Raw genomic sequence first — 25,571 nt, forward strand, 5'->3', positions numbered from 1 at the left:
CAAAGATGTTCAGGTGATCGCTTCAGAGACAGACAACAGAAGATTCAAGAAGCTGTCATTTAAAATTGTATATTTTTAACCCATGTTAATTAGTGCACCAGTCGTCTAATCATACTTATTAAGATATAAGATCCAATTCTTGTCCATAGGATGAGTGGCAACCTTTGATGCCTTGTCTTTCAACATCCAGTGAACCAACCAACTCATTTTGGTAGTCTCAGGCTGGATCTCCTATTCTCCATATTTTCAGAATTGAAAATCTGCATTAAAGGTCAGTTGTGCAGCAAGTTACAACATAAAGATGAAAGGTTGGTGCCACCCCCTCAGAGTTTCAAAGTAAAATTTACTTTGACACATTTGTGCATGTGCTATAACACTGGTTCTTCCATTTATTGGCAACTTTTCCAAAAATATTAAGAAGCACAAAAAGGTGTGTTTTACAATTAAATGACTCAAATTAAAAGAATGCCTGGACACGTTAGAAATCTCAGCTCCTTCCTGACCAAAGCAAGAGCTACATCTCTGCATTTATAAGAGAACAGTCCCAAGAGCAACGAAGGATTATTTTCAGATTTAGATGTTTGAAGCAGCAACCTCTGCCAAAGGACACTTCAGATTATTGGTAGCCCCTCAAGCTGACATCTGTTCAGCAGACCTGATGCTGTTCTTCCACAGTCATCATAACTACTGCTGGTAAACCTACAGTCATACTGCTCCCTTTCCAACATCAACCAAAATATAGAATACGAGTGCTACTCAGCACTCCACCTTCCATGAATTCATGCACATCCAGAGAGCAGAAGCTCTAAAGTTCATTTTTGGCTTCCTAGTCCCACAAATATTCATTCCATGTTCATGTCACTCCATAAAAACCGAATGAACCGGGACGAAAACTTCTCTATCTAAAGGCCCAACTCTGGCTTACTATACAAAATCAAACTCTTGCAAGTGGTGATAACATCACATTTTTTTGTCAGTGTACACCAGTCTGGTTTCTGGCTCCACTGGGAAGTAGTAGCATCACTTAAGTATCTGAGAAAGGTCCTAAATACCCATTACTTGGACCATGCATGTGCACTCATTTTAGAGGCCTCTTAGTGATCTTGAGTATCATTGACTATGTATTATTTATAGAGCAAAGTACAAGAAAGGGCATGTGTGCACTAAAAAACATTTCATTTGTGTATAATCAAAGTTGGATTAAGTATTAACAAAACAAATCAATATATACAGCAGCAGGAGGTAATAAAACTGTAGATTTGATGCTTGAGTTATTTTACTCCTGTTTTTACTGTACTAGAGGATCACAACCAATATGTTTTGCCCCCTATGGCGTGCAGGCCTGGGGATTTTTCAAGGCCACTATCCTTGGAAGCATAGATCATCTGGAGAGGGCTGACAGCAAGAAATGTGGACATCATTGTGGTCTGTCTGTCAGGGATCCTTAATGCAGAAGCGACTCAGTCCGCCTGTCATTCCAAGAAAAGTACAAGAGGACTCTACATGATGAATGAATGCAAAGTGTCTTTGACAAATGGGGTAATCCACAAACAGATTTATTTGCAGATGCCGGAAATACACAAACTATTCCTTCAGGTCCAACCAGTCAGGGTCGAAGGTTCATGACCTACTGTAGGAAGCTGGCTCTTTATATGCCATACCAAAGTGAGGTTAGTGTGCAAAGAGTCCTGTGGAACCCAAAAGATAGGCAAAGGTAAAGTAGATAGCACCTCACTCTCTATTTGTGGTAGTGTGGTCGAGCAGTAATGCTTTATCAGAGGACAGTGTTAAGCATTTGTTGTACAGCCTCAATCAGCAAGTGAATTCACACACTCAAAGACTTAACTTCTGCCTAATTGTTTTTGTATAAAAAATATTCTTTTAGTTATTTTATTTTCTAGAACCAAGCAAGTCTGGCACAGGTAAGCAATAAATACTTTACAGTAGTAATGCAGTTTGTGACACAGTTTGGTTTGCAATTGTATATGCACTTTGTTTTGATTACAGTATTGTTACTGAAAATGATCGCATTTTCAGTAACAATACTGTAATATATACTTTGTCTAGGCTTGTTAGTAAAATGACCTGTAGATTACTTTGCAGGTTTCTTTTCTTACACAGTACAGTATACCTGGACTGCACTGGGACATATCCTGTAGACAGATGAGTAAAAGCATTTTTGTTATATAGTACAATTTTAAAAGGATTTCTTAGGTTTTCCAACTCTACTCTTAGAAACGTATCATAGAAAAACAGTCAATGTTATCCTATGGAGGAAAATAGTGTTATCGGTTAGCAGGTAAGTACTTTGTTGTGGGAGATGGTATTCTGGGGTTAGACTCAGGGGTCCCCCAGGGTCAAGGATGCACTCTTGTTACACCCTCAGTGGCACTTGGGCGGTCAGGTGCCGAGTGCTGAGGCCCAATGTTATCCAATGGGGAATAGGGGGCCTCCGGTTGGTGGCTGCTGGCGAGCAGGCCACAAAGTTGTGGGAGCCACGCTCCTGGGTTTAGGCTCAGGGCAAAGGGGGATGCGGTTTAGCACACAAAGTGCACCTGCAGCGCGGCAGATGCGGCTGGGTGCAGGGTGCTGTGTTGGAGTCGGGTGCCCTGTTGTTTTCAATAGGGATTTTCGGTTTTGTTTTTTAGCTGAAGGCTCGGTCCAGGAAAACTTCCGGAAGGAACCAACAGCTGGGCAGGTAATTTGGAGGGCTCAGAGACGTAGGTGCACCTCGGGTTCTTTTCTCCAGGGTGCAGGGCTGCTGGATGCAGGGATGTCTTTTGAGGTCGGATTTCACCTTACCGGGCCACTTACGTGAGGGGGGTCCCGTGCAGAGGCTGCAGGTGACGTCGGGGAGTCCAGGAGGAGTCAACCCACGGGGGACTCTGATTCTGGAGCACTGGGGGACCACGCTGGGACCTGTGGGCCACTCAAACTTGGGCCGTAGGCGACGGGTGCAGTGGTGTTTCTTTGTCCTCAGCAGGCTCAGAGTCTGTCTTGGAAGTTTTCTTTTGAACACAGCTCCTGTTCATAGGAGATCGGGTCTTAGTTGAAGATAGTCAGTCCTCTCGCGGTTCTGAAGGTCGCTGGCTGCAGGATAAGGTGACTTTTGGCACAGGATCTCTGGAAACTGCAGACGGGCCTGTAGCGCTGGGGCTAAGTCAGTTGTTCTCTGCAGTCTTCTCTGCTGGGCGTCTCTTTTTGTCCTTTTTCTTCTTAGGTTGCGGGTACCTAACTTCTTGGTTCAGGACTTCCCCCCTAAGTACTGTATTTAGGGGGCATTGTAGCGGTCTCGAGGTCAGTACCAATGGGCTACTGACCTTAGGGTGACTACACCCTTGGTGTGCTTATCCCACGTGGGGGTGTGAGCACAATCCCTAATCCTGATTTGGGAGTCCCTTCCATCTGCAAGATGGCGTGCACTGAAGAGTGGGATTCACCTCGCCTCCGCCACCTGAGGGGTGTAGTTGGCAGAGGTGGGAACACCTTCTGGTCTTGCTAATTTTTCCCGTCTGTCTTCCCGTCGAAAAAGAGGGGAGACAGGAAGGGGGCCTGCTCCTGATAGCAGGAGAGGCTGGGGGTTGCATTACAAAGGCTGCAAGCTCCCCTGCCACAGATGGCTCTTCCTGGCCTGGTGGAGGTGTGAACACCTAGCCCAGGAAAGGCTTTGTTTCTGGGCTCAGGGAGCGAAGGCTCCCACCCTAGGAGTCCAGAAACATGTCTTGTGGTGGCAGGCTGGTGTGTACCAGTCAGGGAACCCACCAGAGGCTGGTCGTTTTTCAGGGGGCAAATCTAAGTGCATTTTTCATTAAATCCCACACTGGCATCAGTGTGGGTTTAATGTGCTGATAAGTTTGATACCAAACTTCCCAGTTTTCAGTAAAGCCATTATAGTGCTGTGGAGTTCGTAATGACACTCTCTGCACCATATACTCTTAATGGCAATACTGCACTTACAATGTCTAAGAATTGGCTTAGACACTCTAGGGGCACAGGGCTCATGCACCTGTACCCTCCCCACTGGTATAGTGCACTCAACTAGAGGGGTGGCTGACCTAAGCCAGGGCAGTGGGTTGTAGGCATGGCACACAGGGATGTATCATGTCGACTCTTCACTTCTGCACCAAAACACGCAGCCTTGAATGGCAGTGTGTGTGTGTAAAGGTACAGGGCCTCTAAGGGTGGCACAATAGGTGCTGCAGCCCTTGGAGGACTTCCCTGGCCACCCTGCCCTTGGTACCCATGGTACCTTTTACAAGGGGCGGACATGTGGCCAGACAGGGGCCAATTGGGGGTACAATGTACCGTTTTTGGGAAAGAACACAGGCCCTGGGAACCTGATTGGCAGGGACCCAGGGCACATCAAGTTGTCTGGCAAAAAGTGGGGGGCAACAGAAACCCAGCTTCCTACACCTACCCTTTTGATTTTGAATATGCTCAGTCTTTTGATATACTGAGCATATGCTAAATGAAAGGAGTAGGTCCATTTTAGGATACCATAGGGTGCTCTGCCCCAGTACATATAAGAAAACTAAAATGGATTCCACTGACTATAGATAAAGAAGCAACTTTACATTTATTTGAGAAGAACACAGTACAGTTACTGTTAAGTAACTTTTCCTTCTTTCCACAGAGAAAGTAGTCCAAAGGCATAACTATCCATGTGTACTTAAACATTTTCCCATGGATACAGAATATACGTTTAAACCCTTTAAAACACTTGGCCTAAGATCCCAACCTGTAGCATAACTAATGCTATGTACCAAAATATTTTCCCATGGATACAGAATGGGTAAAACCATTTAATACACCTGGCCAAAGTTCCCAACTTGGAGGATAACTAATTGCTTATAGTGTGAAATAATTGGTGGGGTCACCTCCCATCAGTTGATTTATTGAGAAACCGGCTAATGTTTATAATCTTTTTTTGACCACAAGGCAAACTAACAGTTCAATGGATGAATCCACTCTTATTGTGGCTCTTCAACAAGCTAAATATTGGGAAGCACCTGCTTTATATCTGTTCATTGTCTATTAACCCCTATTTTAAGGTAATTTTTTTTTATGCTGATAGAAAACGTTAGCGGAGAGGATAACATGCATGCAGAGTATGTGGAACACCCTCTGCAGACCTCAAACAATGTCCAATATAAAGAAAATATCTAGGACTACAGAGACAAAGCTAGAAACTAAATATAGGAATTAGATTTAAGCTAGCTCACTAAATACCAATGATTTCTGTGCGTCTTCTGCTTTTGTTCAAATGTCATTTTGTACAAAAATGTTATTATGTTTATCATTTGTCATTGGGTACTATGTTTCTTACTCTTTACCAAAGTTTTATAAGGGTTACTTCTTCACGTGGGCTCATTATTGTGGTACAGGATTAAATATCACTTAGAAGAGCCTTCTTAGTAGTGATGTTTCAGTGTAGTGACCATGAACAACAGTGCCTGGTATTTGCATATGATTTCTTTGGAGCAGATGTGAATCGGTGTAATGACCATGCCAAACATTGTTTTTTAATCAGTGGTTTTGAAAACAGCCATATAGAAACACTCACAACAATGTGGTTATAAGTTAATGCAATTGATAGAAGCATCATTATCAAAACTTTGTTGATATGCCATAACAGTACATTTACAGTAGTTAGGTAAATTCAGGGAATAAACAGTCACTAAACTGAGGGCGCAGATAATAAAGATTAAACCCTTCCTGGTTTGTAGAACTAGTGGCAGAAGAACAATGTAATACAATACGTTTATAGAGCGCACAGCTACCTAAACAGGTGTCCAGAGGCTAGTTGATGATAGAGACCACTGAGTTTGGGGGCTACGACCAGCAACAGGATGGGATTATTCAGGAATCAAACAAATGTGTTTTAATCTTTTTCCTGATGACTGTTTCAGATAGACAGCTTCTCAAGGCCACAGACAAGGTGTTTGGTTGTCAGATAGACAAAGGAGCAGTCACCTCTTCTAGATTTAAAAATGCGGAGAAGACCACTGCAGACATATGCTCCTCTTCCACCCTAAGATGAAGTCTTGTAGATGTCAATAGTCGCAGTCTTTTATAGCTAATAGGTTTTCAATTGTTCCCACTGATCCTCTGTGTAGGTCTGTACATGATCATTCTGGTTAGCTCTAAACTCCAATCTATATGCATCTCTGACTCAAACACTCTTTTCCTATCCTGTGATATCAATTAGTGCTCTTATGTTTTCTTAAAAAAAACCCTTAGGGGCTTCCTTTCTGCTTGAAGTGGCCCTTTGTGAGCCTGCATTGCCACAGTGGGGTTAACTGTTGTGACTGTAACACTTTCTGCTGTTTCATACCATGGACATGATTGTGAATTGATGAGCCCATGTAGTCCACATTGTTTTTTACTGCGGTCTTAATAAATCCATATTACTGCAGTCAGAGACATTCAGCTTGATGAGGCATAGGTATATTTTCAAAAACCTGTTCCCAAACAGTCTCAGATGGGATGTTTTTGAATATTTTGGCCTGTACAGGTTTATAAACACAGTTGAATGATTCTGCAAATAGCAGTCAAATCAGAATGCTTTTTTGACTATTAATATATAGTAATAAAAGGTAGACATAGAGTGCACCTGTAACCACACCCAAATTAAAATAGTTGATCTTGAAAACTTGTACTAAATGACAACAGTATAAATATTAGGGAAATTAACATGACAGCAAGTTAAGTTAAAATGATATCCTAAATAACTTAACTCTTATCTTGTTGCTTTGAAGTGGAGACAATATTTTTAAACCAAGACCTAGAAGAAATGGAAGATCAAAATGAAGAAGAGGAAGCAGACATAAATCCACTTTGCTGGGTCGATGGTGCCTGCACAGCATTACAGCTTCACAGAAATCACTCAGCTGTTCAGGTGAGATTCTCTGTCAAATTATGTGTTACCTTGGTTATTAAATTATAATGTAGATTAGAACATTGGAATGTGGACCACTCCATTGAATACAATGGAGTGCTTCGAGCTTCTACAGGCCGGTAAAAGCCCGCAGAGCATCATTCCACGTTGTTTCTATTCACAGCTTGCTGTGAACAAAGGCCGCTCTGAGTCCTAGGGGATTTAAACCCCCTCCAGTTCCGAGAGGCCTATGTACACCTTTGATACTACACGAAGGTCCACCTCAACACTGCCCATGCTTAAAGGGGTCATTAAGCACGCACCAGAGCTCTTTAAAGACCCAGTTAGAGCTTGAGTCCTCAACCCGAGAATAGAAAAGAAGTTTAAAGCTGCTCCTACTGACCCAGTATACATTAAGGGCCCCGCACCACTAGACTCCCTAGTAGTCTCTAATGCAAGGAAGAGAGCAAATTCCCAAACGTCAGGTGACGCACCACCACCCGACAAGGAATCAAAACTCCTAGACGCCTCTGGCAAACGCACAGCGTCACAGGCAGCAAACATTTGGCGCATTGCTAATACCCAAGCGCTGCTAGCCAGGTATGACAGGGCACTTTATGACGAGCTTGAGTCCATAATGCAGCACCTCCCTGACAAATATAAAAACAGGGCCACTGAACTCATCCAGGAGGGTAAAACCATCACTAACACTGCCATTTGTGTGCCCTAGCTGTAGCAGATACCGCCTCAAGGGCAATAAACACTAGTGTCCTTTTGCGCAGGCATGCCTGGTTACGCATATCAGGTTTTAAACCTGAGGTCCAGAGTTCTATACTCAATCAGCCTTTTGATGAGCAACACCTATTTGACCCCAATGTAGACGTATCCCTTGAGAAAATGAAGAAGGATACAGACACCGCCAAATCAATGGGAGTCTTGCAATCGCAAGCTCCCAGACGGTCCTTTCGTCGCTCATCCTTCAGAAGCACCCATCGAGGCTACTCCTCTGATAGCCCCTCCACCTCTTACAAAGCTCCCGCCCACTCCACCTTTACTAGAGGTTACCAAAGGGGTGGTTACAAGGGGAATAATAGCAAAGGCAGAGGCAAAAATAACAACTCCCGCTCTGCCTCCACCCCCACCCCATGACTTCCCTCTACTTCCCCCCGACCATTCCACTCCAGTCAGGGGAAGACTCCACCAATTTCTCCCTGCCTGGACAAACAATACTTCAGACAGGTGGGTCCACCAAATAATTCAATCAGGCTACTGTCTCGAACTAACATCTACCCCCCCAACCATACCACCCAAACACCGTCCAATATCACAAGAACATTTGTTACTATTAAAGCAGGAGGTAATCTCCCTCCTAAAAAAAAGTGCAATAGAACCAGTTCCCCTGCACCAACAAAACAAGGGAGTTTACTCCCTCTATTTTCACATACCAAAGAAGGACGGATCTCTAAGGCTTATTTTAGACCTAAAACCCCTAAACCTATACATACACTCAGACCACTTCCACATGGTCACGCTTCAGCAGGTCCTCCCTCTGCTTTCCCAGGGAGACTTCCTTGCTACTCTAGACCTCAAGGACGCCTATTTCCACATTCCTATTCACAGCGCTCACAGAAAATCTCTCAGATTCGTAGTGGATGGTCAGCACTATCAATTCAAAGTACTCCCATTTGGAGTCACCACAGCACCAAGAGTGTTTACCAAGTGCCTAGCAGTGGTGGCAGCACACCTAAGAGGACAACACATACATGTCTTCCCATATCTAGACGACTGGCTTATAAAAGCCAGCTCATACAATCAGTGTCTATAACACACTCATGCCACTATTCAACAACTTCACGACCTGGGGTTCACAATAAATCACGCCAAGTTCCAGCTGCAACCGTCCCACGCACAACAATACCTCGGTGCCACAATAGACACATTAAAGAGCGATCGCCTATCCCACTCCCGCCAGGATAGCAAGCATGCAAGCTCTTCTCACCAGATTCCAACCGCAACACTCTCTTCCAGCTCGAGTGTTCATGCAACTCATAGGGATGATGGCCTCTTGCATATTCATAGTGCCTCATGCAAGACTCCAGATGCGCCCTCTCCAAGAGTGCTTAGCACGCCAATGGAACCAGGTTCAAGGTCAGCTAACAGATCTGGTGTTGGTAGATGGTCGTACCCATCGATCTCTGCAATGGTGGAACACGAAGAACCTTTCCAAAGGGCGACCGTTCCTTGAGCCAGTTCCTCAAATAGTCATGACAGCTGACGCATCGCTCTCCGGCTGGGGAGCTCACTTACTACATCACACCATGGAGGGCAGGTGGACACCTCAACAAAAGTTACTCCACATCAACCACCTGGAGTTACTAGCCATATTCCTAGCCTTAAAAGCATTTAAAAAATAAATATCAGGCAAGACTGTCTTAGTCCGCACCGACAACATGACAGCCATGTATTATATCCAAAAACAAGGCGGGACACACTCTCTGCAGCTCTCTCAGCTCGCACAGAGCATATGGAGGTGAGCTATACCTCAGAACATTTTTCTCCTAGCCCAACATGTCCCAGGAGTCCAAAACACAATAGCCGATCTGTTGAGCCATCAAACACAACAAATCCACGAGTGGGAACTTCATCCTCAAGTTCTTCAACCGTTTTTTCAGATGTGGGGGCAACCACAGATAGACCTCTTCGCCACCTAAGAAAACGCCAAATGCCCAAACTTCGCCGCCAGGTATCCTCACCCATTGTCCAAAGGCAATGCGATATGGAAGAACTGGTCAGGCAGATTTGCGTACGCTTTTCGGCCTCTCCCACTCATTCCGCTAGTGGTGCGCAAACTACAGCAACACTCCTTAACGCTCATTCTAGTTGCTCCAACTTGGGCCAGACAACGATGGTACACCACGCTGCTGGAACTCTCCGTAGTACCACACCAAAGACGACACCTCTCTCCACGCCTCTTAACCCAGAACCATGGAGAGATCCAACACCCAGACCCAGCTCAGCTCAACCTAGCGATCTGGCTCCTGAAGTCCTAGAATTTGGTTACCTTAACCTTCCTCCTGACTGTATGAACGTCATCAAAGAAGCTAGACGGCCTACCACTAGAGCATGCTATGCAGCCAAGTGGAAAAGATTTGTGAAATACTGCCATAACAACAACACTAATCCCCTAGATGTGTCTATCCAACACATCATAGGCTACTTACTACACCTCCAAAGATGCAACCTAGCCTACACGTCGATCAGATTGCATCTTGCTGCCATAGCAGCATATCTACAAAATAGACAACATCTCTCACTTTTCAGAGTACCTGCCATAAAGGCCTTTATGGAGGGACTCAAGAGAATAATTCCCCTCAGAGTACCACCTTCTCCTGCGTGGAATTTAAACATCGTTCTCACAAGACTAATGGGGCCTACATTTGAACCGCTACATAAATGTGAGCTACAATTCTTAACATGGAAAACTGCTTTCCTAGTAGCCATTACTTCTCTACAAAGAGTTAGTGAACTGCAAGCACTAATCATTCAAGAACCCTTTCTGCAGATGCATCTTAATAAGGTTGTTCTCCGAACTAATCCTAAATTCCTCCCTAAAGTTATTTCTCCCTTCCACCTCAATCAATCTGTGGAGCTGCCTGTATTCTTCTCGCAGCCACAAACAGTTGCAGAAAGAGCTATTCACACCTTAGATGTCAAAAGAGCGCTACTATACTACATAGAGAGAACACAACCTTTTCGTAAGACCAAACAACTTTCGTGTCTTTCTCACCACCACACAAGGGCAACCCCATATCAAAATCTGGGACAGCAAGGTGGATTGTCAAATGCATACAGATTTGTTACCACAAAGCAAAACGTACATTATCTGTTCCTCCTAAAGCCCACTCTACACGAAAGATAGGGGCTTCAATGGCATTTTTAGGGAACATTCCCTTAGATGATATCTGCAGAGCAGCTACATGGTCTACACCACACACATTCACAAAACACTATTGTGTTGATATGCAAACTAAACAACAAGCTAGTGTGGGCCAGGCTGTACTCAAAACACTATTTCAAACTACTGCAACAGATACTGGTGGTCGCCGCTAGGAGGGGATACTGCTATACAATCTATGCACAGTGTGTAATCTGCAGCTCATATGCCTCAAACGGAATATGCTACTTACCAGTATGCTTCTGTTCTTGTCATGTAGAGTTGCAGATCTACACACGCCCACCCGCCTACCCGGCTACTTTTATCTGTTCCAGTATTATCTTACTTAGATACAGCACACATGGGCATCTTTCCTGTTTCTTACTAAGCTCCATAATTTCCCTGCTGGCGAAAAACAATCTGAGGATGGAGCCGATGCCCATGCGCACTATGATCCAAAGGAGGAGTCACATACCTCGTGACTTCCAAAGACTTTCCAAGACAAAAACAAGTGCAAACATCCGGGCCCAACACAGATGGCAATCTATGCAAGAACAGATGCATACTGGTAAGTAGCATATTCCTTTTAAAATGTGGCTCAGGGAACAACAAGTGCCGCTCGTTATTTTTAGAGAATAATCATCTAACATGCGCCAATACATTCTCATATTTGAGGGTCTTATTTGACCGTACTGGATCATGGAAACAGGCCGTTAATCAAAGGAGACTGCTATTTTCTAAGGCACTGGCAGCCTTGACTAACTTTGGTAGAAAACTTGGCAGACGCCCCCTCTCAGAACTACTTCACATCTACAAAGCTAAATGCGTTTCAATAGCGATTTATGGGGCGGGCATTTGGGGACACGCAGACGTGACATCTTTGCAGAGGGCTGAAAACAGATTTCTTAGACACCTGCTTCCTGTCCCGGCCAGCGTCCCCACTTTTAATTGTCATTCAGAACTGGGCTTATCGCACTTAGAAGATGTCATTGCCATTCAACCAATCCTTCTTTGGCACCACATTTGGACTACAGAGCAGACTATCTTAAATCGACAAATGATTAGCGACTGTTGTGGGCTAGATGGGGTTTCACACATAGGATGGCTTAAGTACGTCAAGGAATTTCTGTGCAAATTCGGCCATCAAGAATATTTTGATAACCCCATCACTCTAACTAAAATAGAAGCGAAAATTTTTAAACTCAGCTGCTTACAATATCTTGAAAACATCAGGTTCGAGGCATGTGGGCTGCTGAATTCATATCTTTGCATAGATCGCCGCCTAGTGTTGGGTCCGGATGTTTGCACGTTGTTGTCCTGGAAGAGTCTTCGAAGTATCCTGAGATAGGTGACTCCTCCCCTGGACTACAGTGCGCATGGGCATCCTCTCCATCCTCAGATTGTTTTTTTCCGCCATTGGGTTCGGATGTGCTTATCTTGACTCAAGTTAGGAAAATCTAGTTTCAGGCCAAAAGGCCTTTAGTTCTCGACGGTACTGTTCCCGATCGGTATCGACAGTTTACAGGCTAGTTTAGCGACTTTAACAACTTTTCGGATCCATTAAATCCGACCATCGACCGAACTTCGACGATGGAATCGAGGACCCCATTCAAGCGGTGTCCTGTTTGCCACGCCAAATACCCCCATATCGACGTCCACCCGGTGTGTAACAAATGCCTCTCACCGGATCATGACGAATCGAAATGCATGGCCTGTGCCCGATTCCGATCCAAGAAGACTCTACGGAATCGACGAGCTGCGCGACTGGAAGCGCAGCAAGCGGCACCGGCCCCGACCAACATCTTCAGCACCGAGGACGAAGATGTCGAAAGCGTGGAAAATACACCCTCCAGCCCCGCTTCCGAACACGGTTCCCGATCGGAAGATGTCGATGAAGAGCTTTTTCACAGGGAAGAAGCCGACGATGAGGTAGGAGACTACGACGAGGCCTTAGGGGCCGAAGAAGGTAGCTCCGGTGAGGAGCAAGGCCTACCCGTCCAAATGGAGGATATCCCAGTGAGTCAGTCGACGGCTCCGGTCGAGGGATCGCCTTCGGGCCTTACCCAAGACCAATCCCGCAGTTCCTCGGCCCCGCCCTCTGGCCCGGCCACAGACGTTCAGCGAGAGCCATTGTTACCTAAAAAGACTGGTTTCCCTACCACAAAACCGAAACCAATCATCGCACCGGTTCAACAGAAACCGAAAGTGAAACTGACACTGGTCGGCTCGAGGACCACCACACCTTCGACGCCAGCCACACCCGTCGGCTCCGACCGCACCAAAAGGGACTTCGGTGCCGAACTCGCTGCAGCCGATGTCGGCGCCGACCCAAAAAGGAAATCCATCGGTACCATCAAAGCGCCACGGCCCCCGGCACCAAAGCAATCGGCACCAGCCATCAAGGTGAAAATGGCCACTGCATCGCTATCCACCTCGAAGGCACCTACTAAGGTACATTCATCAACGCCATCGACGGCTACTACCCCTCCTCGGCTCGATGACCCGGTGACTTCAAAGAAGCCCACACCTGCCTCGACGGAACCTCTCGGCGCCAAAGAACCGTCGGAGTTCCAGGTGCAACAAGTGGCAGCGTCCTTGCAACGCATCAGGGAAAAGGCAGCCCTCCAGACCTCGTCGGGCTCCGAACCGAAACGAGCACAGAAGGCACCTTCGGCACCGGCCAGCATCACCTTTGGTTTGCCGCCATCCACGGCGCCGAAGATGTTCGAAATCAGAACCCGCGTTACCCAGACAAGGTCCCCATCTACCGAACACTCGACTACTGGGACATCGCCGTCCCACTTCATCGACGCCGACACCGGCAGGCTTATGCTCCGAAAGCGGAAGATCACTTCAGGGCACGCTTTGGACTCTTATAGGATCCCGCTAAAACAAAAAATGCCGGCGGAATCGGAACCAGTTCTTTATGAACGCATCCACACCTCTTACACAGATCCATCATTCTCTCCAACGCACTCCGACACGGATGCAGTGGAGGACTACATGGGTGAAGACGCCACATACCCCGAAGACATGGACCCTGAGGGCCAGCAAGACCCTGATCAGGTCTGGGATGACCCCGTAGAGCCAGGTGCCGCTCTCGATACACAGGACACACAACTTTATGGCGCAAAAACGTCCCCCACAGAGGACACTGCTGCATTCAACGCCCTCATTGAACGGGCCGCAGCCAATCATGGAGTGCAACTCCACTCAGACACTATCGAGGATGATTTCTTGGTGGACACTTTCGCATCCTCCGAGAGGACTGTAAAAACTCTGCCCATGTTAAAGGGTGTCCTCAAGCCAGCAAAGGACATTTTCAAAGAGACCACCAGGGCACGGGTAATAAACCCCAGGATCGAGAAAAAATACAAACCCGCACCTGGGGACCCCACGTACATTAGGAGCCAATTGCCTCTAGACTCCAATGTGGTTGCCAATGCTCGCAAACGGGCACACTCGCAGACAACTGGTGATGCTCCTCCCCCGGACAAAGAGTCCAAGGTTCTAGAGACCTCCGGCAAACGGATTGCAGCCCAGGCAGCAAACATATGGCGCATCGCCAATACACAGGCCCTCCTAGCTCGCTACGACCGCTCACACTATGACACGCTAGAGTCCCTACTCCAACACCTGCCAGACGAGTACAAAGAGGCAGCGGAGCTCCTCATCAGGTAGGGACAACTGCTCACAAATGCATCCATCAAGTGTGCGCTAGATGCTGCAGACACTGCTGCAAGGGCAATAAACACCAGCGTCATGCTACGACGACACGCCTGGTTACGAATCTCCGGATTCAAACCTGAGGTCCAAAATAACATCCTCAATCAACCGGTCAACCCCGACTACTTATTTGGACCGGAGGTTGACGCCACCTTAGAAAAGATCAAAAAAGACACGGACACTGCGAAGTCAATGGGGGCTCTGCAAACGCAGACATTTCGTAGTGGCTCCTTTCGTCGCCCCGGAAATAGAGGTGCAGGTAGAGGACAGGGGGCACAGCAAACCTACAATAAAGGGGGCACACAGAGTTCCTACGATAAAAACACCCGAGGTGGATATCGTGGCTCCAGCACCAAGGGCAGAGGACGCGGTTACGGCAATACCAGGTCCTCCCCTAAGAACAAACAGTGACGCCCTCTCCCTTCCCCCCGACCACATAACACCTGTCGGGGGGAGACTCCAGCGGTTCCTGTCCACGTGGAATTCCATCACCACAGACAGGTGGGTCAAAGATGTTATCCAACACGGTTACTGTCTCGAATTAACCTCCACTCCACCCACCATACCGCCAAGGCACCGTCCTATGTCCTCAGAGCACTTAGCGTTATTACAGCAGGAAGCGCTAAGTATGCTGCAAAAAGGCGCAATAGAGGTCGTGCCCGTACACCAGCAGGGAACAGGGGTGTACTCTCTGTACTTCTTAATACCAAAAAAGGACGGGTCACTCAGACCTATCCTAGACCTGAGACCCCTCAACCAATACATTCTCTCAGAGCATTTTCACATGCTCACCCTGCAGCAGGTTCTCCCGCTCCTCAGACAGGGAGATTTCCTAGCCACGCTAGACCTCAAAGATGCGTATTTCCACATACCCATACACCCATCACACAGAAAATATCTCCGGTTCACCATTCAGGGTCAGCACTATCAATTCAAAGTCCTCCCCTTCGGAGTGACAACAGCACCCAGAGTTTTCACAAAGTGCCTAGCTACCGTGGCTGCACATCTACGGAGGCAACACGTTCACGTCTACCCTTACCTGGACGACTGGCTTGTTCAGGCAAAGTCAGCCCAGCAATGTGCCAGCCACATGTCCCGCACCATTCAGCTTCTTCACAGTCTGGGATTCTCACTAAATTACCCAAAATCACATCTCCAACCCGCACACGTACAACAGTACCTAGGTGCGACCATAGACACTCTGGCAGCCACAGCTCAGCCAAATTTAGTGAGGATCAACAGCATGCAAATGCTGATTTCCAAGTTCAAACCCCAACACTCCCTTCCTGCGCGAGTGTTCATGCAGTTGATAGGCATGATGGCCTCCTGCATTTTCATAGTCCCACACGCGAGACTACATATGCGCCCGCTTCAGGAGTGCTTAGCACGTCAATGGAATCAGGCTCACGGGCAATTAAAAGACCTAGTGTTGGTGAGCAGTCGGGCATACAACTCTCTGCATTGGTGGAATCCACAAAACCTTTGCAAGGGCCGACCGTTCCGAGAGCCTGTTCCACAAATAATACTGACAGCGGACGCGTCTCTCCAGGGATGGGGAGCTCATGTACTCAATTACACAGTGCAGGGACTATGGACAACACAACAAAAGAAGATGCACATCAACCTTCTGGAACTGTTGGCAATCTTCCTAGCCATGAAGGCATTCAAAGTACATCTGTGCAACAAGGTCGTGTTGATCAGGACGGACAACATGACTGCCATGTACTACATACAGAAACAGGGAGGAACACACTCTCCACAGTTGTCTCATCTGGCTCAGAGCATGTGGAAGTGGGCCATTCAGAGGAACATATTCCTCATGGCGGAACACCTCCCCGGCAAGGACAACCAGATGGCGGATCTGCTCAGCAGACACAGCCACCAGATGCACGAGTGGGAGTTACACCCATCAGTACTCCAACCGTACTTCCAGCAGTGGGGTCATCCAGAGATAGACCTATTCGCGACAAGCGAAAACGCAAAATGCCAAAGCTTTGCCGCCAGGTTCCCACATCCACAGTCGCAGGGCAATGCGATATGGATGAACTGGTCCGGCAGATTTGCGTACGCTTTTCCCCCAGCGCTATTGATACCGCTGGTTCAACAAACAAATGATGGACGGAATGCTGACAATGCATACATTCTCCCCCAGTCCAGGGAGGACCTGGCTTGGCAGTTCGGGCTGGACTGTTCCCATGGGGCACAGGGTCAAGACTGATTTGCATATGGCTGGGTTCAAACTGGAATGGCATGGTGAGCAAAAAAACGATGGATTTAGGCCCAGATCTCTGTACTGGGGTGAATGTATGACATTGTTCTGCATTCTGTCCATCAATTGTTGTTTTTGCATTTGTCACCCCGAGTGGGAAGGGTATGCTCAGACGTGAGTCCCTTGCTCTCCAAGCCACTGGAATCAAGCTATCCTGGCTGACGAGGGCTGAAAGCCCGAAACCGGTCCTAGGATGCTTGTTTCCAGTCCAGGGAGGACCTGGCTTGGCAGTTCGGGCTGGACTGTTCCCATGGGGCACAGGGTCAAGACTGATTTGCATATGGCTGGGTTCAAACTGGAATGGCATGGTGAGCAAAAAAACGATGGATTTAGGCCCAGATCTCTGTACTGGGGTGAATGTATGACATTGTTCTGCATTCTGTCCATCAATTGTTGTTTTTGCATTTGTCACCCCGAGTGGGAAGGGTATGCTCAGACGTGAGTCCCTTGCTCTCCAAGCCACTGGAATCAAGCTATCCTGACTGACGAGGGCTGAAAGCCCGAAACCGGTCCTAGGATGCTTGTTTCCAGTCCAGGGAGGACCTGGCTTGGCAGTTCGGGCTGGACTGTTCCCATGGGGCACAGGGTCAAGACTGATTTGCATATGGCTGGGTTCAAACTGGAATGGCATGGTGAGCAAAAAAACGATGGATTTAGGCCCAGATTTCTGTACTGGGGTGAATGTATGACATTGTTCTGCATTCTGTCCATCAATTGTTGTTTTTGCAATTGATACCGCTGGTGGCACGCAAACTGCGACAGCACTCAATGACACTCATCCTGGTTGCTCCAACATGGGCACGCCAGCCATGGTACACAACCTTTCTGGAACTTTCCGTGGTGCCGCATCAAAGGCTGCGGATCAAACCCGCACTTTTGACGCAGAACCATGGAGAAATTCAGCACCCAGATCCGCAACAGCTGAACCTGGCAATCTGGCTCCTGAAGTCCTAGAGTTTGGCTACCTAAACCTGCCACCTGACTGTATGGAGATCATTAAAGAGGCCAGGAGACCCACTACCAGAGCTTGCTATGCGGCTAAATGGAAGAGGTTTGTCATTTATTGCAACAACAATGACATTATCCCGCTAGACGCATCCATTCAAAATATAATCTGTTACCTCTTACACCTATACCGATGCAATCTGGCATACACCTCAATACGTATCCATTTGACCGCAATAGCAGCCTATCTCCAGAACAGGCAGCACCTCTCTTTATTCAGAGTGCCTGCCATCAAAGCTTTCTTGGAGGGACTTAAACGAGTAATTCCCCCAAGACATCCACCAGCACCGGTGTGGAACCTCAACTTGGTCCTCACCCGACTGATGGGTCCACCCTTCGAACCTCTCCACTCATGTGAGATTCAATTCCTCACCTGGAAAGTAGCTTTCCTAGTGGCAATCACTTCGTTAAGGAGAGTTAGTGAACTCCAGGCACTAACCATTCAAGAGCCATTCATACAGGTTCACGCCAACAGGGTCGTACTACGTACCAACCCCAAATTCATGCCTAAAGTAATATCGCAATTCCACATGAATCAAACTATTGAACTGCCTGTCTTCTTTCAAAATCCACAGAATGTAGCAGAGAGAATGCTACATACACTAGATTTACATCTAGAGAGCCCTCATGTACTATATAGACAGAACTAAGGTCTTCAGGAAGACAAAACAACTTTTCGTTGCCTTTTCTCCACAGCACAAGGGCAACGCCATTTCCAAAGCAGGTATAGCCAGATGGATCGTTAAATGTATTCAAATTTGCTATCAAAAGGCTAAACGCACATTAACGATTCCCCCACGAGCCCACTCAACACGTAAGTTAGGGGCGTCCATGGCTTTCCTGGGAAACATTCCTTTACAGGAAATATGTAGAGCAGCCACATGGTCCACTATACATACATTTACCAAACACTACTGTGTAGATGGACACTCAAAACAGCAGGCAGCTGTAGGACAGGCTGTTCTCAAAACTCTTTTTCAGACCGCTGCAGCTGGCACTAGTAGCCGCCGCTAATAGGAGGTACTGCTATGTATTCTATGCACAGATATGAATTCAGCAGCCCACATGCCTCGAACTGAATATGCTACTTACCAGTATGCATCTGTTCTTGGCATGTAGGGCTGCTGACATTCATATCGCCCACCCTCCTCCCCGGCGCCTGTAGCAGCTGCAGCTCTCAGAATTACTGTATAGCATGGTCATCACTTTCTGTATCTACTCCATCACTGCCACAATGGCGAAAAACAATCTGAGGATGGAGAGGATGCCCATGCGCACTGTAGTCCAGGGGAGGAGTCACCTATCTCAGGATACTTTGAAGACTCTTCCAGGACAACAACGTGCAAACATCCGGACCCAACACTAGGCGGCGATCTATGCACAGATATGAATGTCAGCAGCCCTACATGCCAAGAACAGATGCATACTGGTAAGTAGCATATTCAATTAGAGAGATCAAAAAAACTTCAGTTTCTGCCCACCAAAATATTCTGACTACCTTTAAGATACAGCCGTATTTAACCTATGTAAGCTCTGATTTTGAAAGATTTCTACTAACACGATTTAGGATGGGCATCGTCCACAGGTTCCTTAGCTTCCCAGTAATTAATGATTGGACTAGGCAGCTGCCTAATTGCCCATGTGACAATTTGTCAGCACAATCCACCATACATATTTTATTCTTCTGTAAATTTTATACAGCCCAGAGGAAACGGTGGTTACTGCTGGTTCTCAGAACACTTGGTTTGAGACAATGTCGCCCAGCTTTTATAGTTATGCAATCCCTGGGGGAAGAACTTGTGACTTTATCCGTTACATTGTTTTTAAAGACTGTTTTTAATTGTAGAAAGACTATCCTCATGTAAGAACTTGTACTGTATAACTTATTTTTCTTTCTAAGTGTTCTTTTAAATGTGCTTTTATGATTAATCTTTTAATCAAATAAAGTTTGATTGATTGATTGGGTGGCGCAATCAGCGCTGCAAGCCCACCAGTAGCATTTAAGTTACCAGCCCTGGGTATATGGGATATCACTTTACAAAGGACTGTCAGGTAAATTAAATAGGCCAAACAGGTGTAGACCAATCTTACCATATTTAACACAGAGGGCACACACACTTTACACTAGACAGCAGTGCTAAAGTGCCCAGAGTCCTAAAATCACCAACACCATGTCGTAGAAAAGGCTAGGAGAAAGGCAAAATGTTTAGGGATGACCTTGTAAAAAGGGCCAAGTCCAACAGTGAGCCTGAGCTCTTCTGTGTACCAGCGTACTTGCGGATGGTTCTTTTGGGTCTTGAGAGGAAGCTTGAAGTTGGATATGGATTCAGAGAGGTTGGTGTTGTTTCAAGGCCAGTGGTATAGGAGTTTAGATGACCAGGAGATCTTGTTCCTGTCCCGCTGTGAAGATTTGCTGTTGGTGTTCGATGGGTATGCTGAAGTTGATGAGACTTTGGTCGGACCAGGTGATCGATGTAGGCTTGCCTCCTGTGATGTTACTGAAGCTGGTGAACATGGGGTCCTGTAGGTTTCCTGCAGCATGTGAGGGGCCTTCCAGTCGCTGGGTGAGTCCAAGTTTGGACCGCTCCTAGAGACGTCTGGCCCTGCGGGGATCAGTGAGTTCCTTCAGGTGGTATTTGAGGTCGTCGAGGATCAAGACAGCGACAAAGTCTGCAATGGTTCTGCCGTGGTAGGAGCTTGGTTTTGAACGGCGGTAGATGAAGGTGCCTCTCAGGGTGTAGTTGCCGGTGATGAGGAGTTTGAAGGTCACATGTTTCATTATGCTGGTGGTTCTTCTCGAGGCGGTGGAGCTTTAAATGGATTCTCTGAAGATGATAGAGATTCTGCCTTTCTGTCCTGTCCTGACTTGCAACAGTGTATCTGGGGTGGATTTGCTGTGGAAATGACACGGGCTGAGGTAGGATTTAGTCATGTTTTGGTCAGGAAGAGCAGATCCGGTGAGCAGTTAGTTATGTAGCACATCCAAAATTTCAGTGGTGTTTAGTGAGGGAGCGAGCGTTAAGGAGTATGAGGGACAAGTAGTGGTGTGGTGTAGGGGCAGTCACGTATGTGTGCTCGTGTTTGGGTGTGTGAGGTGCATGGGGGAGTGAGGTGGGTGCTTGGGGGTACATGTGAAATGGCAAGTGGCGCAGCAGAATGCACTGTCAGTGTTGAGCACCCATATGCAGCAGCAGTGCTGGAAGATACTACCGGGTTTCCAGACACAGAGAGTCATAGTGGAGTCTCCTGTGTAGACGGATGATGGAAAATGAGTCCTCCTCCTTGCGTTCCTCTTTTAGACAGTTTTGGTGGGAAACCAGTGATGTAATTTCCTGTGCAGATTGATGATTCGAAATTCAGTGATGTTATTCCCTGTGCAGATGGATGATGGTAAATCCAGTAAACAGTCAACAAAATTATAATGCAAGATGAAAAGCACACTAGACCTTATAATAAAAACACAACTATAATAAAACAATGAAAGTTTATAATGGATTTAAAATCATTACAGAAAGCAAATTGAGTGGTTAGATGTTAGTTTGTCAGTCATTTATATCGGGAAATAACATGGAGATGAGAATAAAATGCAAGAAATAATTCGACAGAATTAGATAGTTCAGTTCTAGTATATAAATCATAAGTTAGAGATCAGACCTGTGTGGTGTTGCCTCTTAAAGTCAAGCAGAAAGAATGCGTCCACCACCTCCAAGTAAGGGCGTCTTTTATAATGCGTTATACAATGAAAGTCACTCAGTACATTTGTGAAAAAGTCACAGGGTTTGGGCCAATAACGTTAAGGGAAGCATGATAGTTTCTGAGCTCACATTCTCATTATTACCCCACAGAATTATGTAATGCAGTTCACATCTCTGGTTTCCTACAAACACCTAAATTGCTAATACAAATGTTACTGAATATACCACGACAAGTTCTCTTAAAGAAAAATCAAACAGTGGTCCGAATAGGTGAGGCCTTGAGAAAATGTTGTCTCAGTGGAACAGCCTGTTCAGCTGTTTAAACAAAAGAAATGCAATTATGTACATGGGAAAGTCCCACTACATCTGAAAACATAGTACACAAAGCTACATGTGTATGCATTGTCTCTGCACAGGGTGAGACAAAAGTGAAAAGCTGACTAAGCTGAAAGACCCCTGCAAGCAGCACTAAACAATTTGAGGTCGAGGCCTATATTGACCAGTGATAGAATAAGTTAGTTTCCTCATCATAATGTTTTTTTTCAACTCCATTTTGATCATATTATCTTAATACTGTTGTACATTTAATTCTAAACCCTCTTTCATAGGGCATCCACTGAAACCTGGCGTTCAAGGCATGTGTGCTGTATATACACATGATTTACATACTCCTGCCATCTAGTTGTGGGTCCGGATGTTTGCAAGTTCTTTTTCTTCAAAGAAGACTTTCCTAGTCACAAGGTAAGGTAACTCCTCCTTTCGGTGATAGTGTGCATGGTCATCGACTCCATTGTTAGATATTTTTTTCTGCTATCGGGTACGCATGTGTATTGCTGCCCTCCGGTCCGAAACCATTTTCTCAGGTTCCCCCTCGGCGCGCAATCCTCTCTACCCCGACGGTATTAATTCTGTACAAGTTCCCACTTCTCCGGATATCGTTTTCGACATCGGAACCACCTTCGATTGCGAAGCTTCCTGGATGGCCTTCGAGGCCTACCCACGCTCAGTATCGCTCCGTAGATGGATCAGACTTCGTTTAAAGTCTGCCCTCGGTGCCACCCAAAGTATCCGCGCACTGACTCACATGAAGTGTGCAACTTGTACTAATCACTCAAGCACACAGAAGAAAATCGTGACGCTTGCAGATCATTTCGATCAAAGAGACTCTTCATGATCAAGGACACGCCGGACATCTTCGGTGAAGACTCCGGCCAGGAAGATATTGAGGTACCGGCGGCAGAGGAGGAGGAAGTCTCGAGATCGACCTTGTCACCAAGGAATTAACGCAGGGTCAAGGTAATGTAAGTACCAAAGACCCCTTGGCCCCACAAAATATCTCTAAAAAACATAAGGCTTCGGCACCACCTCTGCTTTCTGGCCAAGGTAAGCACGAGACGACATTTTAGACGCTCCTCCCTCAGACCTGGCACCAAAACCACCGGTCAAGCCTTCTCGGTCGGTACCGAGTCAACAAAAAACCTCCTCGGAACCGAAAACCTACGGTTCCAAGCATAAGTCTGGCTCGGAACCGAATTCCACGGCGCCAAAAAGTCAGCTTCTCTCGACACTGAAACCACTGGCACCAAAAACTTCAGCACCGAAACTTTTGGGTACCCCTTTGGATCCAAAAATGGACATTATTTCATTAACACCCGATCCAAAGCAAAAAAGAGTGCATATCAACCCTGATACTGGTCATATCCACATAAAACCATCCCCTTGAAAAGAAAGGCTGTGGCTACAAGTCCCTTTCCTTTTCCATCACCCCCACCTCCAGCACACCATCAAATCCTGAAAATCTTCTTCAGATTACAACTCAAGATTCTCCTCAATCTCATCATGACAATGATGATACAGATGATGGGGAAAGGCCTAGGCCAATAGATCCATGGATGGATTACACACTAGACCCCCCAGGTGACTCTGATCCAGACTTGTACCCAACCAAACCATCTCCTCCAGAATACAGTGCATTACACCATGAGCTCATTGCCAGGCCAGCACATTACCATGGGGTAGAGCTCCATAAGGAATTAGGATTTCTTATTTGAGACACTAGCGTCCACACATAGGTCATCACAATCACTACCAATGCTTAAAGGCATGATGCGGCATGCTGAAGAAGTTTTTAAAGACCCAGTCAGAGCCCACATCCTAACTCCTAGGGTCTACAAAAAATGTAAAGCCTCTCCTACAGATCCCATCTTTATCAAAGACCAATTGCCCTTAAATTCACTAGTGGTATCAAACGCTCATAAGAGAGCGAATTGTCAATCATCAGGAGATGCTCCTCCACCGGATAAGGAGTCTAAACTAATTGACGCCTCTGGCAAGCGCATAGCTGCCCAGGCAGCAAATCATTGGTGTATTTCAAATACCTAAGGCCTTTTAGCTGGGTATGACAGGGCACACTAGGATGAAATGGAAGAAGTTCTCCAATACCTCCCAGATGAGTATAAAACTAAAGCTCAGGACTTAGTAAAGGAGGGTAAGCTCATCTCTAATTCCTCTCTTCATTGTACTCTGGATACTGCAGACACCTCAGCTAGGGAGATTAACACCAGCATCATACTCAGGAGGCACGCCTGGTTAAGGATCTCAGGTTTCAAACCTGAGGTCCAACAATCGATCCTTAACACACCGTTTGATAAGGAACACTTATTTTGCCCTAACGTTGACCAGACATTAATTAGAGAAGATGAAAAAGGACACTGAAGTCGCTAAATCTATGAGAGCACTTCAAACTGCATCCAATAGAGGTTCTTTTCGTCGCTCTTTCTACAGAGGAAGGTCAAAAACAACATCCTAGATCAGAATACCTCCGCTTACAAGGGTAATAACCAGTCCTCTCACTCCAGAGGAGAATTTCGAGGAGTTTATAGAGGCAATCATTTTAAGGGTGGGGTAAGGGAAACACACCTAGTGACTCCCCCTACAAATAGTGACTTGCCCACGCTTCCCCCTAATTATACCACACCTGCCGGGGGAAGACTTCACCAATTTCTCCCCATTTGGAAGTCTATAACATCAGACAAATGGGTTCATGGAATTATCCAACATGATTATTGCCTGGAGCTTACCACCAATCCCCCAAACATTCCCCCACGATCTCACAAGTTATCTCCAGAACATGTTCACTTGCTAAAACAAGAGGTCTAGTCCCTCTTACTAAAAGGAGCAATAGAGCCAGTTCCCATACACTACCAAGGCTCGGGGGTTTACTTTCCATACTTTCTCATCCCCAAAAAGGACGGATTCTTAATACCTATTCTAGATCTCGGAGAGCTAAACCACTACATACGATCAGAACATTTTCACATGGTCACACTTCAACAGGTGCTCAGGCTTTTACAAAGAGCAGACGTTATGTCTACTCTGGATTTAAAGAATGCATATTTTCATGTTCCAATTCATCCAGCTTATTGCAAATACCTATGATTTGTGATAGCAAACAAGCACTATCAGTTCAAGGTACTTCCATTCACTTCCGGCTTTCACACCATCAATTGAATTCTAATCCAGCACCGTCCAAACCTTTCAACCCGCCCCTAAAGATGATCCTAAGTAATTGGATCGAAACGTCGTCGACCTGTCAGCGCAACTGAGGGCGCACCACTCTCGTGGTTCAAAAGAAACTGTTATCAATTGTCCAATAAGATTGTGAATTATTGACTTGAACCACCATATTCACTGTACATATCTTTTCACGTTTGCACCTTGCACCGTTCCTTGCTGATAACACATTGTCACTTGCGTCGCCACCCTTTGTGTCACGTACACAATCGAGCACCAAGTCCAATTCGGGTTGTTCACGTAATTTATGCCCACAGTGCTGTCATAACTGTATTTCTCCTTATCGTAATTTGTACTCAAATATTTGATGCCATGTTCACATTCTATAAAACCCACCTAGAGTCTCTTTTTCTTTCATATAACGTATTGTACATACGTGTCTAACTGTCCTGCCTAATGATACCAGTTGAGAGATTTTTGCTTTCTTCACTGTGGATGAACTGGTCAGGAATATTTGCCTATGCTTTTGCGCCTCTCCCGCTCATTCTATGC

General features: G+C 46.2%; 1 protein-coding gene across 1 annotated transcript in view; it reads left to right on the forward strand.

Annotated features, from left to right (window-relative positions):
* Positions 1 to 25,571, forward strand: part of LRRK2 (leucine rich repeat kinase 2) — a 1,602,077-nt gene that overhangs the window by 270,394 nt on the left and 1,306,112 nt on the right. The window contains exon 9 of the mRNA XM_085654107.1: positions 6,759 to 6,898. Within this exon, the coding sequence (XP_085510233.1) occupies positions 6,759 to 6,898 (140 nt within the window). The remainder of the gene's footprint in view (positions 1 to 6,758; positions 6,899 to 25,571) is intronic.

This window comes from Triturus cristatus, chromosome 4_1 (assembly GCF_964204655.1).
Source record: "Triturus cristatus chromosome 4_1, aTriCri1.1, whole genome shotgun sequence".
Classification (NCBI taxonomy): Eukaryota; Metazoa; Chordata; class Amphibia; order Caudata; family Salamandridae; genus Triturus; species Triturus cristatus.